This window comes from Haliotis rufescens, unplaced genomic scaffold (genome assembly GCF_023055435.1).
Source record: "Haliotis rufescens isolate VD_foot unplaced genomic scaffold, xgHalRufe1.0.p SCAF_3, whole genome shotgun sequence".
NCBI lineage: Eukaryota > Metazoa > Mollusca > Gastropoda > Lepetellida > Haliotidae > Haliotis > Haliotis rufescens.
The window spans coordinates 24,135,412-24,156,474 of NW_025964001.1; the positions used below are offsets into that span (position 1 = coordinate 24,135,412).

The 21,063-nt window shown below is 40.1% G+C and overlaps 1 protein-coding gene across 1 annotated transcript in view; it reads left to right on the plus strand.

Annotated features, from left to right (window-relative positions):
- LOC124146391 overlaps positions 1-17,177 on the plus strand; it is a 35,940-nt gene extending 18,763 nt beyond the window's left edge. The window contains exons 2-7 of the mRNA XM_046516662.2: positions 861-917; positions 1,903-2,036; positions 3,641-3,775; positions 10,503-10,608; positions 11,634-11,819; positions 14,949-17,177. Coding sequence (XP_046372618.1) covers positions 861-917; positions 1,903-2,036; positions 3,641-3,775; positions 10,503-10,608; positions 11,634-11,819; positions 14,949-15,124 — 794 coding nt within the window. The 3' untranslated portion in view covers positions 15,125-17,177. The remainder of the gene's footprint in view (positions 1-860; positions 918-1,902; positions 2,037-3,640; positions 3,776-10,502; positions 10,609-11,633; positions 11,820-14,948) is intronic.
- The last annotated feature ends 3,886 nt before the right edge of the window (positions 17,178-21,063 follow it).

The window sequence follows — 21,063 nt, forward strand, 5'->3', positions numbered from 1 at the left end:
ACCCATTTACTGAAATTTAATATAGGTTATATACTTGCAACAACTTTCATATAGAACCAACGAATATCACGTGTACATCCGTGTAACTTATATCAATGTACTGCACTTCTAGGACTTATCTTGAAAGCACAGCACGTAATTGTAAGGTAATTTGGGTATTTTTCTGTGAATCGGGAGCACGGTTGGCCCATTCCCATTCGCCTAAGGTGCCGCAATTCGCTGTTCAGAGGTGTGTTCCTCAGGCGCTCCAGAAACCTATGAATGTGGGTTCGAATCCCAGCTTGATTTTACTTCTGGGTTTATCAGCACCATACCCCATGCTATCTGGTTTCGAGACAGTGGTAAACGTCTAAGACAATCTTCTGCTTAAAGTGGTCAAACCCCCGTGAAGATCCGGGGTAGAATAGGTCTTCAGCAACCCATGCTTGCCGTAAAAGGCGACTATGCTTGTCTTAAGAGGCGACTAACGGGATCGGGTGGTCTGGCTCGCTGTCTTGCTTGATGCATGTCATCGATCCCAATTGCGTGGATCGATGCTCATGTTCACTGGATTGTCTGGTCCAGACTCGATTATTTTACAGACCGCCGTCATATAGCTGGAATATTGCTGAGTGTGGCGTTAAACAAAAAAGTGGTTCAAACGCACTCACTCACTATAGGATAGTAATTCATAACCACATGCTTTTCATATAGTTGCCATCGTACAATGAACTCCGCTTTTAGTAGATATTTCTTATGTGGATGTGAATGGTTTTATTTACATAAGACTCGAGTTTGTTGATACATCGAATTCATTACAATTGTCACTTTCGTAATAACCGATGTCACATGTAATCACTGAAGGTCGTTTCGTGTTGCAGGTTTATCACGGGGAACAGCAGAGTCCGATACAACAAATTCAGAACTCACTACAGATGGTAAGCCTTCAGTACTATCTCCTTCAAATCTACTGTTCTACTTATGTCCATTAGGAAGAAAATTTATGGATGTCAACTTCTTTATTGTGAGGGGGGCGGTCGGGTAGCCTAGTGGTTAAAGCGTTCGCTCGTCGCGCCGATGACCCGGGTTCGATTCCCGACATGGGTACAATATGTGAAGCCCATTTCCGGTGCCCCCCGCCTTGATATTGCTATATATTGCTTGAAAGCATATATATACTTGTAAGGACAACAAAAGTACTAACATAACAAAAGGTGGAAACTAACAAGCGAGGCCAACAGATAATTGTCGCTGATGGGGGATTAGCAATAGACAATGGAAGCCAACACTTTACAGTAATGAGCGCTGATGGTTATGGACAACTGGCTTCCATTATCTTTTGCTAATCACCCATCAGCGGCAATTATCTGTTGGCCTCCCTTGTTAGTTTCATCATGGGCTGTGTTGGATATATTTGTTTCAGGGTCTGTATGACAGACAACTATATAAGTGCAATATCTTGAACCTGACGTTAAACCCTATTTCACCTCACCTCACCTCACCTCACCTCACCTCACCTCACCTCACCTCACCTCACCTCACCTCACCTTGTTCAATGTCTGTCTGCCTCTTACCTTTTCCTTCTGCATACTCGTCCTGCCTCCCTGTGTCTCTTTGTCACGGCCGGCCCACTCAACAAATGCGCTGCTTTGCAGAGTTGCGTCCCTTAGGCACAGAAACCTATGATTTTGGGGTCGGATGTCAGATCCTTCCTGATTATGTTTCTAGGTTTGTCAGAACCATGCCCTTGTGTTTGGGTTTCACCAAAGAAGTCAAGGTCACCCCCTCTTACTTTCCTGCCACATGTTAACGGGTGCTATAACCAAATCATGCACGCTCATTCTGTCTGTGACATACATCTTGTACACCATGTTCAAATGTTATACGCAATAATGTTATACGCAATCTTTGTTATATTTACAGAACCAGATGACCCGGATGGACCGACAGCTGCGCCAGATTATATCATATATTTAGATGATACCCCCTGTCTCCTAGCAACTATAAACGTAACACTACGAATAAATTATAAAGCACAGTCGGGGATTTTCAATGAGGTAACTCACCCGTGAAGTTCCGAGTTAGAATTTGCTTGCTGTAAATGGCGACTATGCTTGTCGTTAGGGACGATTAACGGGATCAGGTGGTCAGACTGCTGACTTGGTTAGTCCATGTCATCGTATCCCAATTGCGTAGATCGATGCTCATTATGTCAATCACTGGATTGTCTGGTCCAGATTATTTACAGACCGACGTCATATAGCTGGAATATTGCTGAGTGCGGCTTAAATATCAAAGAAACAATTAGGTAACTAAATTAATATTGATAACAGAAACCAAATAAGTGTGAAAGAGAAATAGAACCTTCAGAGAAGTTGTACCTAATCATTCCGGACACCCTATATTCCGGACGGGGACCATGGAGCTAGTTATTTATATTTTCAAAGAATATTAATGCTATGGTACGAGTGGAAACTATTAAAAATGTTGAGTGAGTGAGTAAGAACTTTACTGAGAAAGTGTTATCCCTAAATAAAACATTAGCGACAAATCCATTCCTAAATCATGAGAAATCTCAGCTAAAACAGAGTTCATTGTACTGTTCCGGCGATATCGTAAACCTATATTTCTGAATCACTATCAAACAGTGATGATAACGAGTGATAGAGAAAAGGTGAACGTATCCTGTGTCACCTGTCATAAACACGTGCAAAGGCAAGACAAATGTTAACCTGAAAAAAAACCCGGAAACGCATGGTTCACGTAAAAAAAGGGAATTGTATCGGATATAATTTCACAAATGCGTAAAATGTGGAATTGTCCTCCACATGTTTAACATAAAACGTTTTGGAAACTTTACTGAGGCCTTACATGTTTCAACCCTGATCAAACAACTCTTCAGCAAGTGAGTGAGTGAGTTTGGTTTTACCCAGCTTTTTGCAATATTCCAGCAATATCACGGCGGGGGACACCAGAAATCGTCTTCACACATTGTACCTATGTCGGGAATCAATCGCGGGTTCTGACGAGAGAACGCTTTAACCACTAGGCTACCCCACCGCCCCCTCTTTAGCAAGAGTGAGTGAGTTGGGTTTAACGCCGCTTTTAACAGTATACCAGTTATATCACGGCGTGTCTGCTTAATGGGGGAGGAAAGCCCGAAGTGATGCAGGTCTTAGACGTTTACCACTTCGGTGAAACCAACGAGCACGGGTATGGTGCTGACAAACCTAAAAACATCGGGGTGAACCGAGATTCGAACCCACAATCATAGGTTTCTAGCGTGCCCAAGGGACGCAACTCTGCACAGCGAATCGCGGCACCTTAGACGACTGGGCCACCCGTGCCCCGGGGGGATTTGAACCCACACTGCCAGAGTGATCACCTAATCGCCGGAACACAAAGTCAGCGCTCCAAGAGCCGTACGACGCTCTTTGAAATCATCGTAGAAAGTGCAAGCTCGATTGTACCTCCAAAGTTGTGAAAAGTAGCGAGCTGCAGGAATATTGCTCGACATATAGGGAATGTTGTCTGTTGTGAAGTTGAAGTCATCCCTCTTGCCATACAATCTTGCGGATGGTTTATTTATAAGTAATAGATATTTATAAAGACTATTCCACCTCACATTCTAGTTAGCAATACTCTCTGGTTGTGTTCGCAGATTAACAACAAAGAAGTGCTGTTATCAATGGACGAGAGCGCGGTCGTGAACGGCAGTTGCGAGGGCAACGTCAGTTTCCTTTCGATGACGTGGTGGGACGGACTTCTGGGACTCAACTTCACCTTTATAAAAGAGGTCAGACACTTTCTCAATTCTGTTTAGGAAAGTCTTTGTATGCTGGTCCGCTTACTGTATATTTACTCATTTCAATCAACTAAATTATATGTGGCTTTCTTGAAGTACTGAAGACCGCCTCCGTGGTCTAGAGGTAGAGCGTCCGCCCGGAGAGCGGAAGGTCCGGGTTTCGAAAGACGTTAAAAGATGGTACTTGTTGTTGCCCTGTCTGGCGCTCGGTATTTAGGTGCTAAAACAAGGACTGGTCGGCTCGGAGTCAGTATACTGTGTCTGAGTGGGGTATTCACGTTAAACTGCGGCATGGTATCTCAGTGGGCTAGCAGTATAAATCGGCATCAGTCCGGACTAGTACAAGCAGCCACACACACACACACACACACACACACACACACACACACACACACACACACACACACACACACACACACACACACACACACACACACACACACACACACACACACACGGCGTTACATGGACGCGGCGTTAAACCCGATTTCACCTAACCTCACTCAGAAGCTAAAACACTTGAAGGACAATGTATACATGTTGACTCAATGGCCTATTCCTGCCTCGTACAATTACTACATCAAAATATACACACTGTCAATATATAGGTAGGATGTTATAACAAGGGATGGGTATTGGAGGTTTAGTGTGTATCACGATATTTTTCGATAGGCATCACGATATATTGTATAATGTTAAATTTTGAACTCAGAAGCAATCTGATACATTAAGGTATGGATTGAAGTTCATAAATGGAACAAAACAAGATGCTGGTAGAACATGATGTGTATTCAGTCAATAAATACGCGGCCATTTTGGGGCCCCGGATGCCCCCGGGCAGCGAAGGCATTTGGCAAGTATATAACATCAAACACATGATAGAAATCGCTATTTGAAATCACCCGATATATCTAACATGTGATACGTATCATGGAAAAAATGTACCTCAATATGCCTGTCATAGTTCTAAAACCACTATAATTATATTCATAGCTTTCGGGCATGTGAGTCGTGCCGATTTACACTTTTCAGAGGAGATACACAAAGCACGTGATCTCGAGTACCAATTGTCGGACTCATTTTTGTGAAAGCCTCGGTGGGTGAGTTGGTTAGAGCGCTGACTTTGTGTTCCGGCGATTAGGTGATCCCCCTGGCAGTGTGGGTTGACAAATAGGTTAAGTGTGATTCAACACAGAGTGGACAAATAAGTTAAGTGTGATTCAACACAGAATTGACAAATAGGTTAAGTATGATTCAACATAGAGTTGACAAACAGGTTAAGTGTGATTCAACACAGATCGGACAAATAAGTTAAGTGTGATTCAACACAGAGTTGACAAATAGGTTAAGTGTGATTCAACACAGAATTGACAAATAGGTTAAGTATGATTCAACATAGAGTTGACAAACAGGTTAAGTGTGATTCAACACAGATCGGACAAATAAGTTAAGTGTGATTCAACACAGAGTTGACAAATAGGTTAAGTGTGATTCAACACAGGGTGGACAAATAAGTTAAGTGTGATTCAACACAGAATTGACAAATAGGTTAAGTATGATTCAACATAGAGTTGACAAACAGGTTAAGTGTGATTCAACACAGGGTGGACAAATAAGTTAAGTGTGATTCAACACAGAGTTGACAAACAGGTTAAGTGTGATTCAACACAGAGTGGACAAATAAGTTAAGTGTGATTCAACACAGAGTTGACAAACATGTTAAGTTTGATTCAACACAAAGTGGACAAATAGGTTAAGTGTGATTCAACACAGAGTTGACAAATAGGTTAAGTGTGATTCAACATAGAGTGGACAAATAAGTGAAGTGTGATTCAACACAGAGTGGACAAATAGGTTAAGTGTGATTCAACATATAGTGGACAAATAAGTTAAGTGTGATTCAACACAGAGTTGACAAACATGTTAAGTTTGATTCAACACAAAGTGGACAAATAGGTTAAGTGTGATTCAACACAGAGTTGACAAATAGGTTAAGTGTGATTCAACATAGAGTGGACAAATAAGTGAAGTGTGATTCAACACAGAGTGGACAAAAAGGGTTAAGTGTGATTCAACATATAGTGGACAAATAAGTTAAGTGTGATTCAACAAAATGTGGACAAAAAGGTTAAGTTTGATTCAACACAGAGTGGACAAACATGTTAAGTTTGATTCAATACAGACTGGACAAATAGGTTAAGTGTGATTCAAAACGAAATGAATATGTAGGTTACGTTTGATTCAGAATAAAGTGTATATTTAGGTTAAGTGTGATTCAGAACACAATGTATATCTAGGTTATATAAGTGTGATTCAGAACATAATGTATATCTAGGTTAAGTGTGATTCAGAACACAATGTATATCTAGGTTATATAAGTGTGATTCAGAACACAATGTATATCTAGGTTAAGTGTGATTCAGAACACAATGTATATCTAGGTTAAAGGTGATTCAGAACACAATGTATCTGTAGATTAAGTGAGATTCAGTACTAAGTGTCTATGTAGGTTAAGTGTGATTCAGTACACTATATTTATGTAGAGTAAGTGTGATTTAGCACACGTTTTGAATTATTGATAAAACAATCGCAATCGCTATGTTGTCTTTCATTTATAACACACATTCGTACATCTTCCAGTAAATGTCATATGGCCAAACCACGTTACAACGGCACCTAAGTGACTCCAATTAATAAAAGGTTGTGCAATGTTTGATAATTGATATCAAAGGCAAGAATGCGAACCCATTTGCAAAACTATTTGATACTTCATAGTGGTGAATAATTAGAATCATACTTTGATATGAATATTCATAATGAACCAAAACAATTATACGAATTAGTGGAGTCGTGCACAATTCATACATATGTTTGTATGAAAGCATCATGCGTGACGGTGTAGATAATTTGATAAATGAGTTATTTAGAGTTCCTCTTTGTCAGACGACTACACCTACCACGAGGCCAACGACTGTGGTATCAATGACTGGAGTCATCAGTATTGGTATGAAGGTATTTGGTTCAGATATCCTGCCGGTCGATCTTTACATAAAATGTTACCTTGTGTTAACGAGTCGGCAGGCTCCCGGGTTTGATCAGTAACATCGATCTGGCTGTATTCATGCCAGTTAATTTTAGACCATAAATGCTCGTTATTTTCCTATTGTTATTCAACCATAATTCTCTATTTGGGGACGCACATTATGCAAATTTAATGACACTTGTCGCCTATGCCCAAATTGATCCTACGCATTTATGAGAGACTAACGAATTACAAAGAACAAAAATATGAACGCTGTAAAGCAATAACCGTCATAAAGCGACACGTTGATGTGTAAAACTCGGGGATGAAGTCTCTCGCCCCTAATCACGTCCTTATAAAATAATTGTCCCATGTTTCATTTGTTCTTGGGTGAAATTATGAGTTGGACAAAGATAATGAATTATTACTATTAACGATAAATACCATGTTGGTGATGGTTAAAGTGTATAATATGTAAATCCATACTTTCGACGTTTTTACGTATGACAATATCTTGAGGAATTTCTGTACTGTAGCGCGTAGCTAATTACACCAACATTGGCATCTTGACAACTGGTCAGTTACTTCCAAATCCTGAACCAAGATTAAAACAACAGTGTCACTGTTTAAATACGTATGAGCTGTTATTGGGGGTACAGGTAGCTCCAAATCGCATCGTGAAGAGTTACTCCCCTTGGTCGTGTCAGGATCCGTTGATCATGGTTTCGAATCCATGATTTGCCACGTTTATTATTCTTGGTTGGTTAACTTCATAACTGTGCTCGTTGTCTTAGGTTACGTATCTAGACGTCTGGATCGTTTCTACCTTTTTCTAGGGGACCCGCCTCGATTCAACTGAAATATTGTTCAAAGCAGCATTAACATGCGAAGAGGTTTATATTACTCAGAAATAGTTTTTTGTTTTGGTCTATATGCTCTTTTACTCCACATTCAGCCAGATTAAGTGATATATATGTACGGTATGTAAATAATAGAATGAGGGACAGACAAACCAATGGTTGATATTATGAGCAACGTCGTCGGGGTTCGATGACACGCAAAGCAACAGAATGATGGGGGCGTAGTTAGCGGTATCAAACCAATGATGAGAAGAAAAAGGATTCATGTATATGTGATGTAATAGACTATCGTGGTCATTGCAAAATATCGAAATACAACCTCTAAGAAGTGCGAATACAACTTGATGGTTGGAAGCATTGTACGAAGCAGAATCTCGGAACCTATAGAGCGTATGGCATTCCAAGAAAATCTGTTTCAAGTCGTTCAAACAAATCTTTGTGTGTCTACCATTTTGTATTGTGTATGTCTGCGTTTCGAACTTCTTTAACGTCTAGACTGGTAATGAAAACCTCACCTCGAAGCTGTTATCCCACCAACAGTATAAAGGGTACCCGACAGAAAGTAATGAGAATCATTTTACAATCATGTTCGTGTATTCTTTTTCAAATATTTTATTACTTTCTGCTAAGTGTACAGGTGTTAACAATGCATGGGGGATTCACGTTTAAACTAAGTGCATATCTTGAATGCAAAATGAGTATTATCACTATCTGTTTAATATGAATCTTCTACCTGATGTTTGTTTGATGAAACACTATGATTAAGTCGATTGCAAAACGAAGGCATTTATATAAAGAGAAGGTAGCTATGCCATAGACGAAGGGATCATTATTATCATCATCATCATCATCATCATCATCATCATTCTTATTATTATTTACAGAGTAAAATTAAAAATTCAGCAAAGAGGGTTTGGGTGATCCTGTTTGTTTCTAGTGCCCCTAAAATTGTTTAAACACTTTACACTGATGGAAGGTTATACGGGGATGCACTCCTAAAACAGTTTGTTTGATTATTATTAATATTATTATTATTTACAGATTAAAATAAAAATGCAGTAAAGAGGGTTTGGGTGATCCTGGCACAGTCAGGCTGGTTAGGCTCATCATCAGCTCAGGGCCCTTGCCCCCTCTACACGCAGCCCAGACAGCGAATGGGACTTCTCCCAGGAAGCGCTGCCTAGTCAAACCCACCCAGAACTTTTCGGAGAATGTGAAGACTCCCAAACACTGCAGCCTTCTGCATTACCCAGATTGTCAGAAGGGTTGTATTCTGGTAGCAAACCCGGGTACTCTCCCGATGTCAGTCAACAGATTGGGAGGTACCAAACCTAAGGCACCGAGAACAATGGGGTGTCGGACAACTTGGTACTTGGGATGCAAGCGTTATATTTCGAAAGCGAGGTCTGCATATTTGCCATGTTTTTCCTCAATCTTGTCAATCACAATTTTGTCAAAAGGGACAGAAAATTCAATGATATAAATGATTTCATTGGATTTATCACAAAGGACAAGATAAGGTTTGATGGCCTAGATATGGCTGAGGCTGTATACGGGCCTATTCCAAAGAATTTGACGCCCTCTTCATATTCTGGGTCGTACCATGGATGGACGTCACAGAACCACAGGCATTGCGAAGGCGGTAATAAAATGAGTATAATTATGTACAGATTAAATAAGAAATGCAGCAAAGAAGGTTTGGGTAATCCTGGCACAGTCAGGCTGGTTAGGCTCATCAAAACCACAGGCATGGCGAAGACGGTAATAAAAGGATCGAGCAACTCCATCATGTCGCTTAAGATACTGTGTTTGTGCCAAAGCTGGGCATCAACTGAAAATGTGTTGGACAGTCGCATTAAATTCTTTGAATCTTCTACATTTCATATTTACATTCTGATGCAAAATCACACATTGACGGTTTCCAGATAGCCTCTCCTTGAAAAACTGAGTTTGGGCCGATTTCATTTGGCACTTCGATTGGTTAACATTTATTTCTGTACCGTCCTGCAGTACAGAACCATCAACAAAATCAACACTGACATTAAGATTATGTCCAACATACTTGGCTCGTTTAAGAAAACTGAGGAATGTCTTGCTTTCATGATAAGTCTTGACATGCTTCACAAGAGGATCATCAGACAAAAGAATGTGTGCAAAAGTGCACAATACAATTCTATCACGAAGAGCCTCCACGTTAATCAAACCACGCCCTCCCGTTATGATTGGTTAATATAAGCGATTGAGGGAAGAGCGAGGGTGGTCAGATCTATTGTCTGACACGATTCTTCGTGTGAGGGCGTCAATATCCTGGATGTAGTGACAAACAGTAACGCAAAGGACTAAAAGAAATATTCCTCTTCTAATAGAAATGGTTTCCGAAGTCACCACCTGGCCCTGTGAATACATCTCAAGTTGAGTTGACCAGCAATTCATTTAAGACTTGTGTAAAACTCGGGGACGACAATACATTCTAAAGACGTCATACCGAATCATAAGCTTTTCTGTAGTCCATCCAACACATTGAGATGTGGTACGGTTGTAAGTTTTTGTTTCTTCAAGAATCATTTTCTGAACCAGCAATTGACCCTTACAACCCCAGCATCCCTTCCTGGCTCCTTTCTGTTCCATGTAAATAATGTCATTGGAAGCGCAGTATGATGACACAAGATCTGTGAGACACCCTGTGAAGATATGTACTGTGTATTCAGACAAGTAATAGGACGGAAGCTTTTAGGGTCAGTCAAATCACCTTTCTTTGAGAGAAGAATTGTTTATTGTTGTTGTTGTTGTTGTTATAATTATTATTATCATATCTGTGACTGCGTTGGTTTGTCAGGAGACGCCAGTGTCAAACAGCGTAGTACGAGGCGAGTGGTGGGCCACCGAGATACACCTGTCCTACGATACTTCCAACAGTTCCGTATTCCCAGAGGCTATACAAGGTACGGTTACAACACATCGATGTCGGTTACTACCAGTCACACATATACGTACTATGTACGTCAAACTGTAAAGAATTCCACATCTCCATGTCATCATGTATGCCATCCAGAAAGCTGGAAGTCCAATGCAAGTTGTCTGTTCAGGTGATTGTTTACAGGTGTAATACGGCCAAATGCGTAACGCTTCTCCATCTGTCGCGTTGAGTCTTGCCTTATTATTCTCCTATTAGTATGTCGTGTCTTGAAGCTAAAGAACATCTCGCTGGGAAAGTCCTCTTCCTTAACTAACATCTGAGAAGCCAAGATTCGTGGCCAAATCTAGAACCAGCTTTATAGTGGCCCTTAAGCGTCACTCATTATGTCCACTGGAAGGACCTCAAGTCCCCATTTTCCCATGTAATGATCAGTGAATGACGGTGTCGGTGAATGTGTCAGTGAATGTGTCAGTGAAGGAGTCCCTTCCGTTTGTTTCGATTGTTTTTATTTTATGTGGCATAGATACGAACCTTAAAAACCTCGTGCACTGACGTAATTCGGTTTTCATTGTTCAACGGATGAAAGATAAATATGTGCAGTGGTTGGAGACATAAAACAGATTTTAATCATGTTAAGTGTTATTAATTTTTACTCTGAACCTTCCAAATGAATTCCTTGACGATCGCAACGGTTAACGATAGCAAACAAGAGCTCATTCCAAACGCTGCTTAATCCCAAAACGAGGTCTACATTTTTGTGCCATTTTCAGCGTCACTGCAAGTCCTAATTCGTAGTTATAAAGCAAAATGATGTTGTGTGCAGAAATTAAATCTGTGACGAATTCAGGTCATGTTTTACTTTAGGTCTTCCTGGATTTTGGGCAGTGTTGAATGTTTACACAAAAATGTAGACAAATAATTTTTTATTCATATATTTTACATATACATTTTAAAAAATCAACGCGACAATCGGCAACGCGGCATTTTCTGACTTTAAGTCAACTATCGTTCCCTAGACAGAACAATAATAATGAATAATGAATCTTTCAGTTTCAGGGGGCATTGAAGACCTGGCAAAAGATGACCTTGAACTTTTCAAGTCGCCGTTAGGAATGTCCTTCTTCTGCGATTCACAAGAACGGATAACAATAGGGAGCCGTGAAAATGCCGCCATTGTGGCATTCCGCCATGTTCATATACAGCCCTTTCTTGTCAAATCAGGGATGTTTTCTACAGGTTTGTACTGCAGGCCGTTCATAAAACTCAATTTTTCAACCAGATACATACAATGTCGTGAGGGACAGAGACCAAACAGCAGGCGAAAGGGAGGTGACGTCACAGATTGTCACGTCATCAATGTGCTGTGGTCACATAGGCACATAGGCTCACAGGGCGGTCGTAATGCTGCGATTGCCAAACTCCCCTGCCTTTACGACAGCACCCGTGAAGATCCGGATTAGAATAGGTCTTCAACAACCCATGCTTGCCATAAAAGGTGACTATGATTGTCGTAAGAGGCGACTAACGGGATCGCTGACTCGGCTGATGCATGTCATCGTATCCCTGGATTGTCTGGTCCAGACTCGATTATTTACGGACCGCCTTCATGTAGCTGGAATATTGCTGAGTGCGGCGTTCAACTACAACATTGATATACCCAAAGTTACTTCCGACACGACTATTTCTTGGACTAGGACGGTTGTGGAATTATTCTGGTGGTCTGTGTATCACTTTGTTGTTTTCATTTCCTTTTATCTCTTTTCTGGACATGAGTTAGTTGGGTTAAACGCCGCTTTGAGCAACATCACAGCGGCGACACTGCTCCACACATTTCACCCATGGAGATAATGAAACCCGGTTATTCGACATTCCCGATGATCCAAACACAATACACTAGACTACGTTTATAACGAACACGCTTATAACAAACTGACGGATATAACGAACTTATTTTTAGTCCCGGCCATTTGATGTATATAAGTTTTATATATGCTTATGACGAACTACGGTTATTAGGAACTAAAATTAATGGTCCCTTTGAGTTCGTTATAACCGTAGTTTACTGTACTGAAAATAAAATATAACCTTCTGTTCATTGCTGACAGCTTGATACTGGATACTTTTCTTCACTTGGTCAGAGTTGTGTTGGGGAATCTCGGATCTTGGGTGTGTTGTTGGGAATCACGAAGGAAATTTACAAACACAAATATCATATCTCAATTGAAGTCTTTGATAGGCATTTAGAAGTTGGGCGACATAAATGAATGACACTTTTTTATGGATAGATTTATTCTTTGTAGGACGTTTCTGGGCTACTGCTTGCTCCTTCATCAGGTTCACATTCACATAATGTATTCATATCTCATCTGTTTAGTGAAAGTTTGTTCAATCATATTTCGTGAGTCAATCAATCCTTTAAAGTTAAATATTTCAATCGTACAGGATAAATGACTCAATATTCCAGGGTAAATGCAAAATCATTCAAGGTAACATCTCAATCATTCGGGGTCATTTGTAAATCATTCAGGGTCATGTTACAATCCTCCCGGGCAATATCTCAAGCATTCAGAGTAATTTGTTGAACGCTCAAGGAAATGTTTATTGTCCGTTTCATTTTGGTAATTGTTTCACATTTCAAGGTAATGAATCAAACATTCTGGATATTGTCTCAATCATTCAGAAAAATGAATCAGTAATTCAGTTCAATTACTCAATCGTTCAGGGTAAGCCTCGATTACTCGTGAATGTCTGAAAGTAATTTACTTTTGCAGTAACCATTCAATCAGAGCAGGCAGTTTTGGAAGGTTGAAAGTAACATGCTAGTCCCTCCTGTGCAGAGATACAATAAAAGTAACTGAAACAAATTACTGAAGAAATGTGTTTATGTGTCTCAGTTAGGTTGTTGTCAATGTTATTGGTCCAACTGATTTTAAATTTTCGAAATCCGTGTCTGAGGACCAGGATAAGTTTGGTCGGAATGTTACTCCCCGTTGTCTCTTTTCGTGTCATCGGCTGGTGTTTAAAGACCCGACATACGCTAATACGGCAAATATCCTTGAATCATTCCTGGTATGTGGAGAGGCGTAGTGTATATAGTACTCTGGTCGTTATAGTGAGTAGGAGCCTGCAGAGTAATATACAGAAGAGATGTGAAACTATCGACTGAAGCGAAGGAATACACGCTGTTCAAGTAACAAAAATGGCGCTTTGCGAAACGACCAGTCTCGATTGACGAGTTAAATGACAAACGTACAGTTTATAACGAAACATTTTTAGAGAATAACAAACAGCAAGAAGCGATTTTAACTCAATAAATGACCATCTGTCATTATTTTGAATGGTCAGTGTGGAACTTACGTAAAAATGAAGTCTACAGTTTGTGTACGGGCCAGACACTTAAAAATACGATAAAGGGAGACAGTTTGCGGGGAGGTCACTCTTGTAGGACAAAAGTTCCGTCAAAATGTTTGTTCACTACAGTGAAATATCAAGTATATATGTTCATTGCAATGAGAATATCACTTTTTAGAAAACTCAGTCTTTCACACTGAAGTACATAAGAAAGTACACATTGAAGTACATAATAAAGTACACATTGAAGTGCATAATAAAGTACACGTTGAAGTACATAATAAAGTACACATTGAAGTACATAATAAAGTACACATTGAAGAACATAATAAAGTACACAATGAAGTACATAATAAAGAACATATTGAAGTACATATTAAAGTACACATTGAAGTACATAATAAAGTACACATTGAAGTACATAATAAGGCACACATATAAGTACATAATAAAGTACACATTGAAGTACATAATAAAGTACATATTGAAGTACATAATAAAGCACACATTGAAGTACATAATAAAGCACACATTGAAGTACATAATAAAGTACATATTGAAGTACATATTAAAGTACACTTTGAAGTACATAATAAAGCACACATTGAAGTACATAATAAAGTACACATTGAAGTACATAAAAAAGCACACATTGAAGTACATAATAAAGTACACATTGAAGTACATAATAAAGCACACATATAAGTACATAATAAAGTACACATTGAAGTGCATAATAAAGTACATATTGAAGTACATAATAAAGCACACATTGAAGTACATAATAAAGTACACATTGAAGTACATATAAAAGCACACATTGAAGTACATAATAAAGTACACATTGGAGTACATAATAAAGTACTATAACACAGAAGTATTTAATTGGGTGTTTTCTTTTAAGCAATGAACCATATCATTTTTATACAATAAAATGAATTGATGCGATGTATTTTTTAAGTCTTGGCTATCACATATTCCCTGATGTTACATTCATCTTCTTCACATTTCCAGCGAGAGTGTGTAACGAGGATGTGGAGATAGTGTTGGACAAGAAGCAGGCCTACCTTGTCCCCGTTATTGTTGCTTGTTGCCTAGGAGCCATCTGCATTATGGTTGTCATTGGATACGCCATCAGTCGCAAAGTGAACAGATACCATGACCAGTCTTCATACAAACCAATGGATTAGTGACACGTCACGTGATAAACCAACGCTACAACCAAATCAAAGCGTCCTGGATTGCGAAATAACTTCAGCAAAACCATATATATGACTATACAGAAAAATGCTTTGCTTATAATCAGAATATATGATACAATTTGACAAGAAATCGGGTTGAAGTTTGCTTTAACTAATAATTGTAACAATGTGATGCTTCTTTTCAGATTACGCAACACATTCTTCAAAATGAAATGATGAATGATAATTTTGTAAATATAATTATATTAACTGAGGGTCAAAAGAAAGTATACCAATCATGTATTTTTCGAAATGGTAAAAACTACAAAAACAAAAGTTGATGCAAACGTATTTCGAATGTATGATCCTTTGAAATGATATACTGAAGAATTACCTTCAAATATCAGCATCACAGTGCTCCAACAGCACTTGGGGGTAAAATGGGCGACTTCACATAACAACACTCATGAAGGAGATTGAAAAAACATTATCATAACTAGCGTGTGCGATGGCGGACAGAGATCGTTAGGCGTCTAATGACGTCATCAGAAATTGCCCTCTCAGTGCCTGAACAAACTGATAACTGTTCATTTGTGGATTTGGGAGGGCGTTGAATTCCATGGCCACATTGGTACATCCGTTTTGAGAAAATCAGAAAAAAGCACATGTTTCCAGTTGCGACCTTGAACGTCGATGTTGCCTCGTCAAGGTCATTCCTCTGAATGGTCGATGGGCCCTGATAGCATGCTGGTGACGTACTGTGTGACGACTGATTGCACGCCCAAGCGTGATATGGTTCAGGGACTGTGATAAATACTACCTTACCATGTCCTAGCATGCTTTACTGTTGACTGATGACTTTATATATGGTCATCTTACAGTACAGCATCGCCCAAACGCAGTAATCTGTTACAATTGTTACGTTACATTACTGGAATCTAACCTTCCATGAACGTCATTTGGGTTTTTCTTTCTAGCACAGATTTTTCGGTATACTTTCTATTGATCGTCAGTTTTTACCAACATTATATTATACACTTACCATTTATAAGCATTATTTCTTAATAATTGAGTCTTTCATGGTAGAACAGATGTATATCAATGTCTGAAAAGTGGAAGGGAAATGAACGGAGAATATGCTTTAATAGATTAGAAATGACCAAGTGATACTTGAGCCACGTTTTTATGTTTCCGCGAAATAGTGTTCAACTGCCCTTCCATATTTGGATGTCTATGGTTGTGATTAGTGTATGCCGTGTGAGTATTAATGTAGTACATGACTGTAGAGTTGTAGTGTTAAGTAGAGTGAAACGGTTACCTAGGTGTGTGTAGTCACGCTAGAACTTGGCTATTGCGTCTCATTGAAACTGGGGCAAAGTGGTTACAATGGTCAAGTTATTGTTATGGAGCGTTTCAGATCATATGCATGTACATGCTGCATGATTGTAACTTACGATTGGATATCGAACTGTATCTGAGATCAGTATGATCCTGTAACCACGTAAGAAAATGATGATGATGATGATGATGATGATGATTTTGATTTTTTCTTGCAGCTTATGGCAGCTTATTGTATGTCCTTTGCCGAAAAAGATATCTGTTACTATATGAACTGCCAGAATGGAGAGTGTTTAAAGACGTATTGTATCTTTGGAAAACAATAACTAGATTCACCATTGCATGGAACGTATTTGAATAGTTCAGTCTTTTGTCTCGTCATCATTTCCACATGAATGAAAGTACATTGGCCTTTTGCTTCAACGCCACGAGGAACTTTTAAGACTGTATGGGCATTTGGAGAGGAAACGCCGTTGTAGGATTTCAACAATGCTTACTATACTTTGTTAAAAGTGGCGATCAACCAACAGCGGCAAGTGTGTGTCCAGGAACACGTTTCTGTGAGAAGGATGTGAAGGGATTTTAAGGTGCAACTATTTGATTCCAAACGACCCCACATTTACTAACTGACAACACGGTGAAGATCGAAAGATCGATATGGGATTAAAAAAGTTTTGAACCCACCACCTCCACACCCACCCTCAACTCACGCACGCACGCACGTACACACACACACACACACACACACACACACGCACGCACACACACACACACGCACTCACGCACGCACTCACGCACACACACACACGAACACACACACACGCGCGCACGCACACACACGCACACATACACACACGAACGCGCACGCACACACACACGCACACATACACACACACACACGAACACACACACGCACACACACACACGCATACAATCATAAAGGAATGAAGAATCATTCCTGTTAGTGTGGTGTTGGCCTGCGATGACCAATATGAAGCCAGACAATTCAGAAACTAAAGGGCATCTCTGATCGAGGACAGCGTAAGTTGCCCAACTTTGAGAGGATTTCCTGTTCTATCGACCTTACAGACCAATATCCGGGAGTTCTGTGTCATGCGGGTAAGGAGGGTCGCGGAGGAGAGGATATCAGCTGCATAAAAGGGCGACCACAGTTCGGACCGTGTCCCTTGTCACGCGATGGAATCTGGAATGGTAAAATCCTCTCGTGATCGAACTGAATGGAAAGTCGACTTTTGCAGTTGATCCCGTGTGTAGTCGGAAATAGAGGTTAGATGTTACACGAGTTTTAAGTAAAATCAAAATTGCAATTGTGTTTTTTGTAATGCCAACCCGTGGAAAATCTGTCTGTTCATTCCAGGAAAACGGAAAACACGAGAAAGATCAAAGATACAGGGGAATGGTTATGTAAACAGACCAGGGTACCAGAATGTACCAGAATGTACCAGAGTGTACCAGAATGTACCAGAATGTACCAGAATGTACCAGAATACTCAGCAAGGACTGCCAGCCGTGTGGTAACGTTCATGGTTGGATTCATCATATTCGAGGACTGATGATAATACTTTTTTATCTTTTCGTTTCAATTATTTCATAATTGAATAATATTATGATGCTTGTGGAAAATCTTATTTCGTTATTAAACGGGGCTACACGGGGCTAAACGGATATACGCTTTCAATACCAAGTTATAATACCTAGTTATGATGCCTAGTTATAATACCTAGTTAAAAGAGAATTTACAGCATCAAGAGAGGCGACTAACGGGATCGGGTAGTCAGGCTCGCGGACTTGGTGGGTGCATATCATCGTACTCCAATTGCGTAGATCGATGCTCATGATTCCAATCACTTGATTCTCTGGTCCCGACTCGATCATTACAGACCGCCGTCATGTAGCAGGAATATTGCTGAGTGCGGCGTTAAAGAGCAAACAAACAAAATAAAACACCAAATTATTATACCAAGGTCTGATACGAAGTTGCAAGTTACAACACCAAGTAATAATACCAAGTTACAATACAATTTTAAAAAAACACCAAACTACAACAATCGTAGGTCAAGAGGGGTCATGGAAAGCAAGTATATGCATGTATGGCTCTATCTCCATAAACCCAAGGCTCAGAATTACTAGCCTCGCTTAGATCCCATTCCTTAATTTACTTTATGCTTTCAGACAATGAAAGCATCACAACTGTCACTAATATATAGCATTACGACAACCCAGAGAGAGCATAACACACAAATTCACCGATTACAGTAAATTCCTGAAATCAATTTAAACGCAGGCTGCCTTCCGCCAGCGAGTTAACGAGGTTTTGAGACAATGTTGTTATCTCGTAGCGGTCATCGAGATGTCACATAATATAGGATTTTGACGTATGGACTTAATGCTGGTTCTGTATGTGGTAATCAGGCTGTCCGGGAGATCAACGATGATTGAAATCCGACAGTCGGTCCCTTACCAATACTGACAACAGTGAAGCTAAATTGATAATAGAACGTGGCATTGGGGTTAGTGTCTGTGGTTGGAAATATTAGCTTCCAAACCGGTGCTGACGATTTCAGAATTCGATCCATAATCTGGAGGTAATTGTTAGTTAGTGAGGCGATTCTCAGGGCGTCGAGGGGAATCGGAAGTCAAGGTCACTAGTGACATGTTCCTGGAATTAAAGCTTTTCATTCAAGAAACGGTTCATTCCTCCATACATGAAACATTTATTCCATGCAAATAAAAACTATAAACAGTTAGAAGTCAATTTTAAAATATTCTTGATTGGCATAACAGAAATCGAGACTTTTGTGGTAATTGACTACTGCGTTTCGGTAGGCCACAACGGCCCTGTTATTAGTCGAAGGTACCACAGAGTTGCAGAGTTGTCTCCCTTTGCCACCAGGATACGATGACCGTGGGTTCAAATTCAAGATTGTGAGCATAAATTGGACTGTCAGCAGGGTACCTATGCCTGATGATATCGCCCGTTATAAATGTCTACGGCTTGCGTGGGTTTGGCTTTCCTGTCATATTAATCTGACATCTCATTAAATAACTGAAAGACTATTCAGAGCGATCGTAAACAGGTCTTTGCATATGGTTTCAAGATTAAATATTTTGAACAGAATGTTAACAAGAATGGTGTTTCTGATCTTTTCATACAGTTTAGATGAACTGGTTCCCTTGGAAGGTGACTGATAAAACGAAAGTTGAAATCGAAATTTCAATCAGAGCAATGGCACAAATGGAGTCACTGGATCTTCAACACACGTGAGACAAACAGTTTACTTCACGGCTCCTTGAAATCGAATAATGTCAACACGATCGAGTATGTATCAGTTGACATCCTCAGACGTCTGAGATACGTTATTTGTCATCAGTTATGCTCTCTGTAACTGAAACAGAGCGGCAATAACCCTTGGGTTTCCTGACCTGCCACATTGACCCGAAATATCACGAGATGTTCCGAATGAGAATGACGAATTATATCTCTTTGTATATGCTTTGTGCGAACTTATTTAATCAAAATGTAAAACTAATCTTTATCAATAGACTTGTTTATTTGTTTGTCACTCACTGTATAAAAATATCTCAACAAAGCTCCTGTGGTGAAATAAACTGTTGACCATAAGTACCATGTTTCTGGTTATTTCTCATATGTAGTGGCGGTCGGGTAGCCTAGTGGTTAAAGCGTTCGCTCGTCACGCTGAAGACCCGGGTTCGATTCCCCACATGGGTACAATGTGTGAAGCCCATTTCTGGTGTTCCCCGCCGTGACATTGCTGGAATATTGCTAAAATCGGCGTAAAACAAAACTCACTCACTCACTCACTCTCCTGTGTATATCAAGTTGAACAGGGAGATAACCCCTACCAACAGATCCATGCTGTTGCCATGACAGCCTGCGAAGTTTGATTGGTTGTTGTTTAACGCCGCACTAAGCAATATTCCAGCTATATGACGGCGGTCTGTAAATAATTGAGTCTTGACCAGACAATCCAGTGATTGATATCATGAACATCGGTCCACGCAATTTGGATACGATGACATGTATCAACCAAGTCAGCGAGCCTGACCACCCGATCCCGTTAGTCGCCTCTTACCACAAGCGTAGTCGCCATTTACAGCAAGCATGGGTTGCTGAAGACCTATTCTACCCCGGATCTTCACGGTTGGCCTGCGAGGTGTATTCGGGCGTGGTACAGGAAAACCAATGGTCGACAGTGTGAGCATCGGGTTGTCATCGATAGTACGAGAATCGATCCAGACAGTCAAATATCATAATGCTTTGGTGAAAGGATGATTAGCAGTAGTCACAATGGTTTTACACTTTTCAGCAATGTTCCAGCAATAGAACGACGCGAAACACCAAGAGCTTCAAATACTTTACCAATTTTGGGAATCGAACAAGGGCCTTCGGCGTCACAATGATTGAGTGAAAATGGTTTTACGCGGGTTTTAGCAATTGGGCGTCACACATTGAGCCTATGTGGGGAATCGAACCCGGGTCTTCGGCGAACGTTTTAACCACTAGGCTAGACCCAACACCAGATATAGCCCAGACATAGAAGAGGTCGAGGTGACACATATGAGGAAGT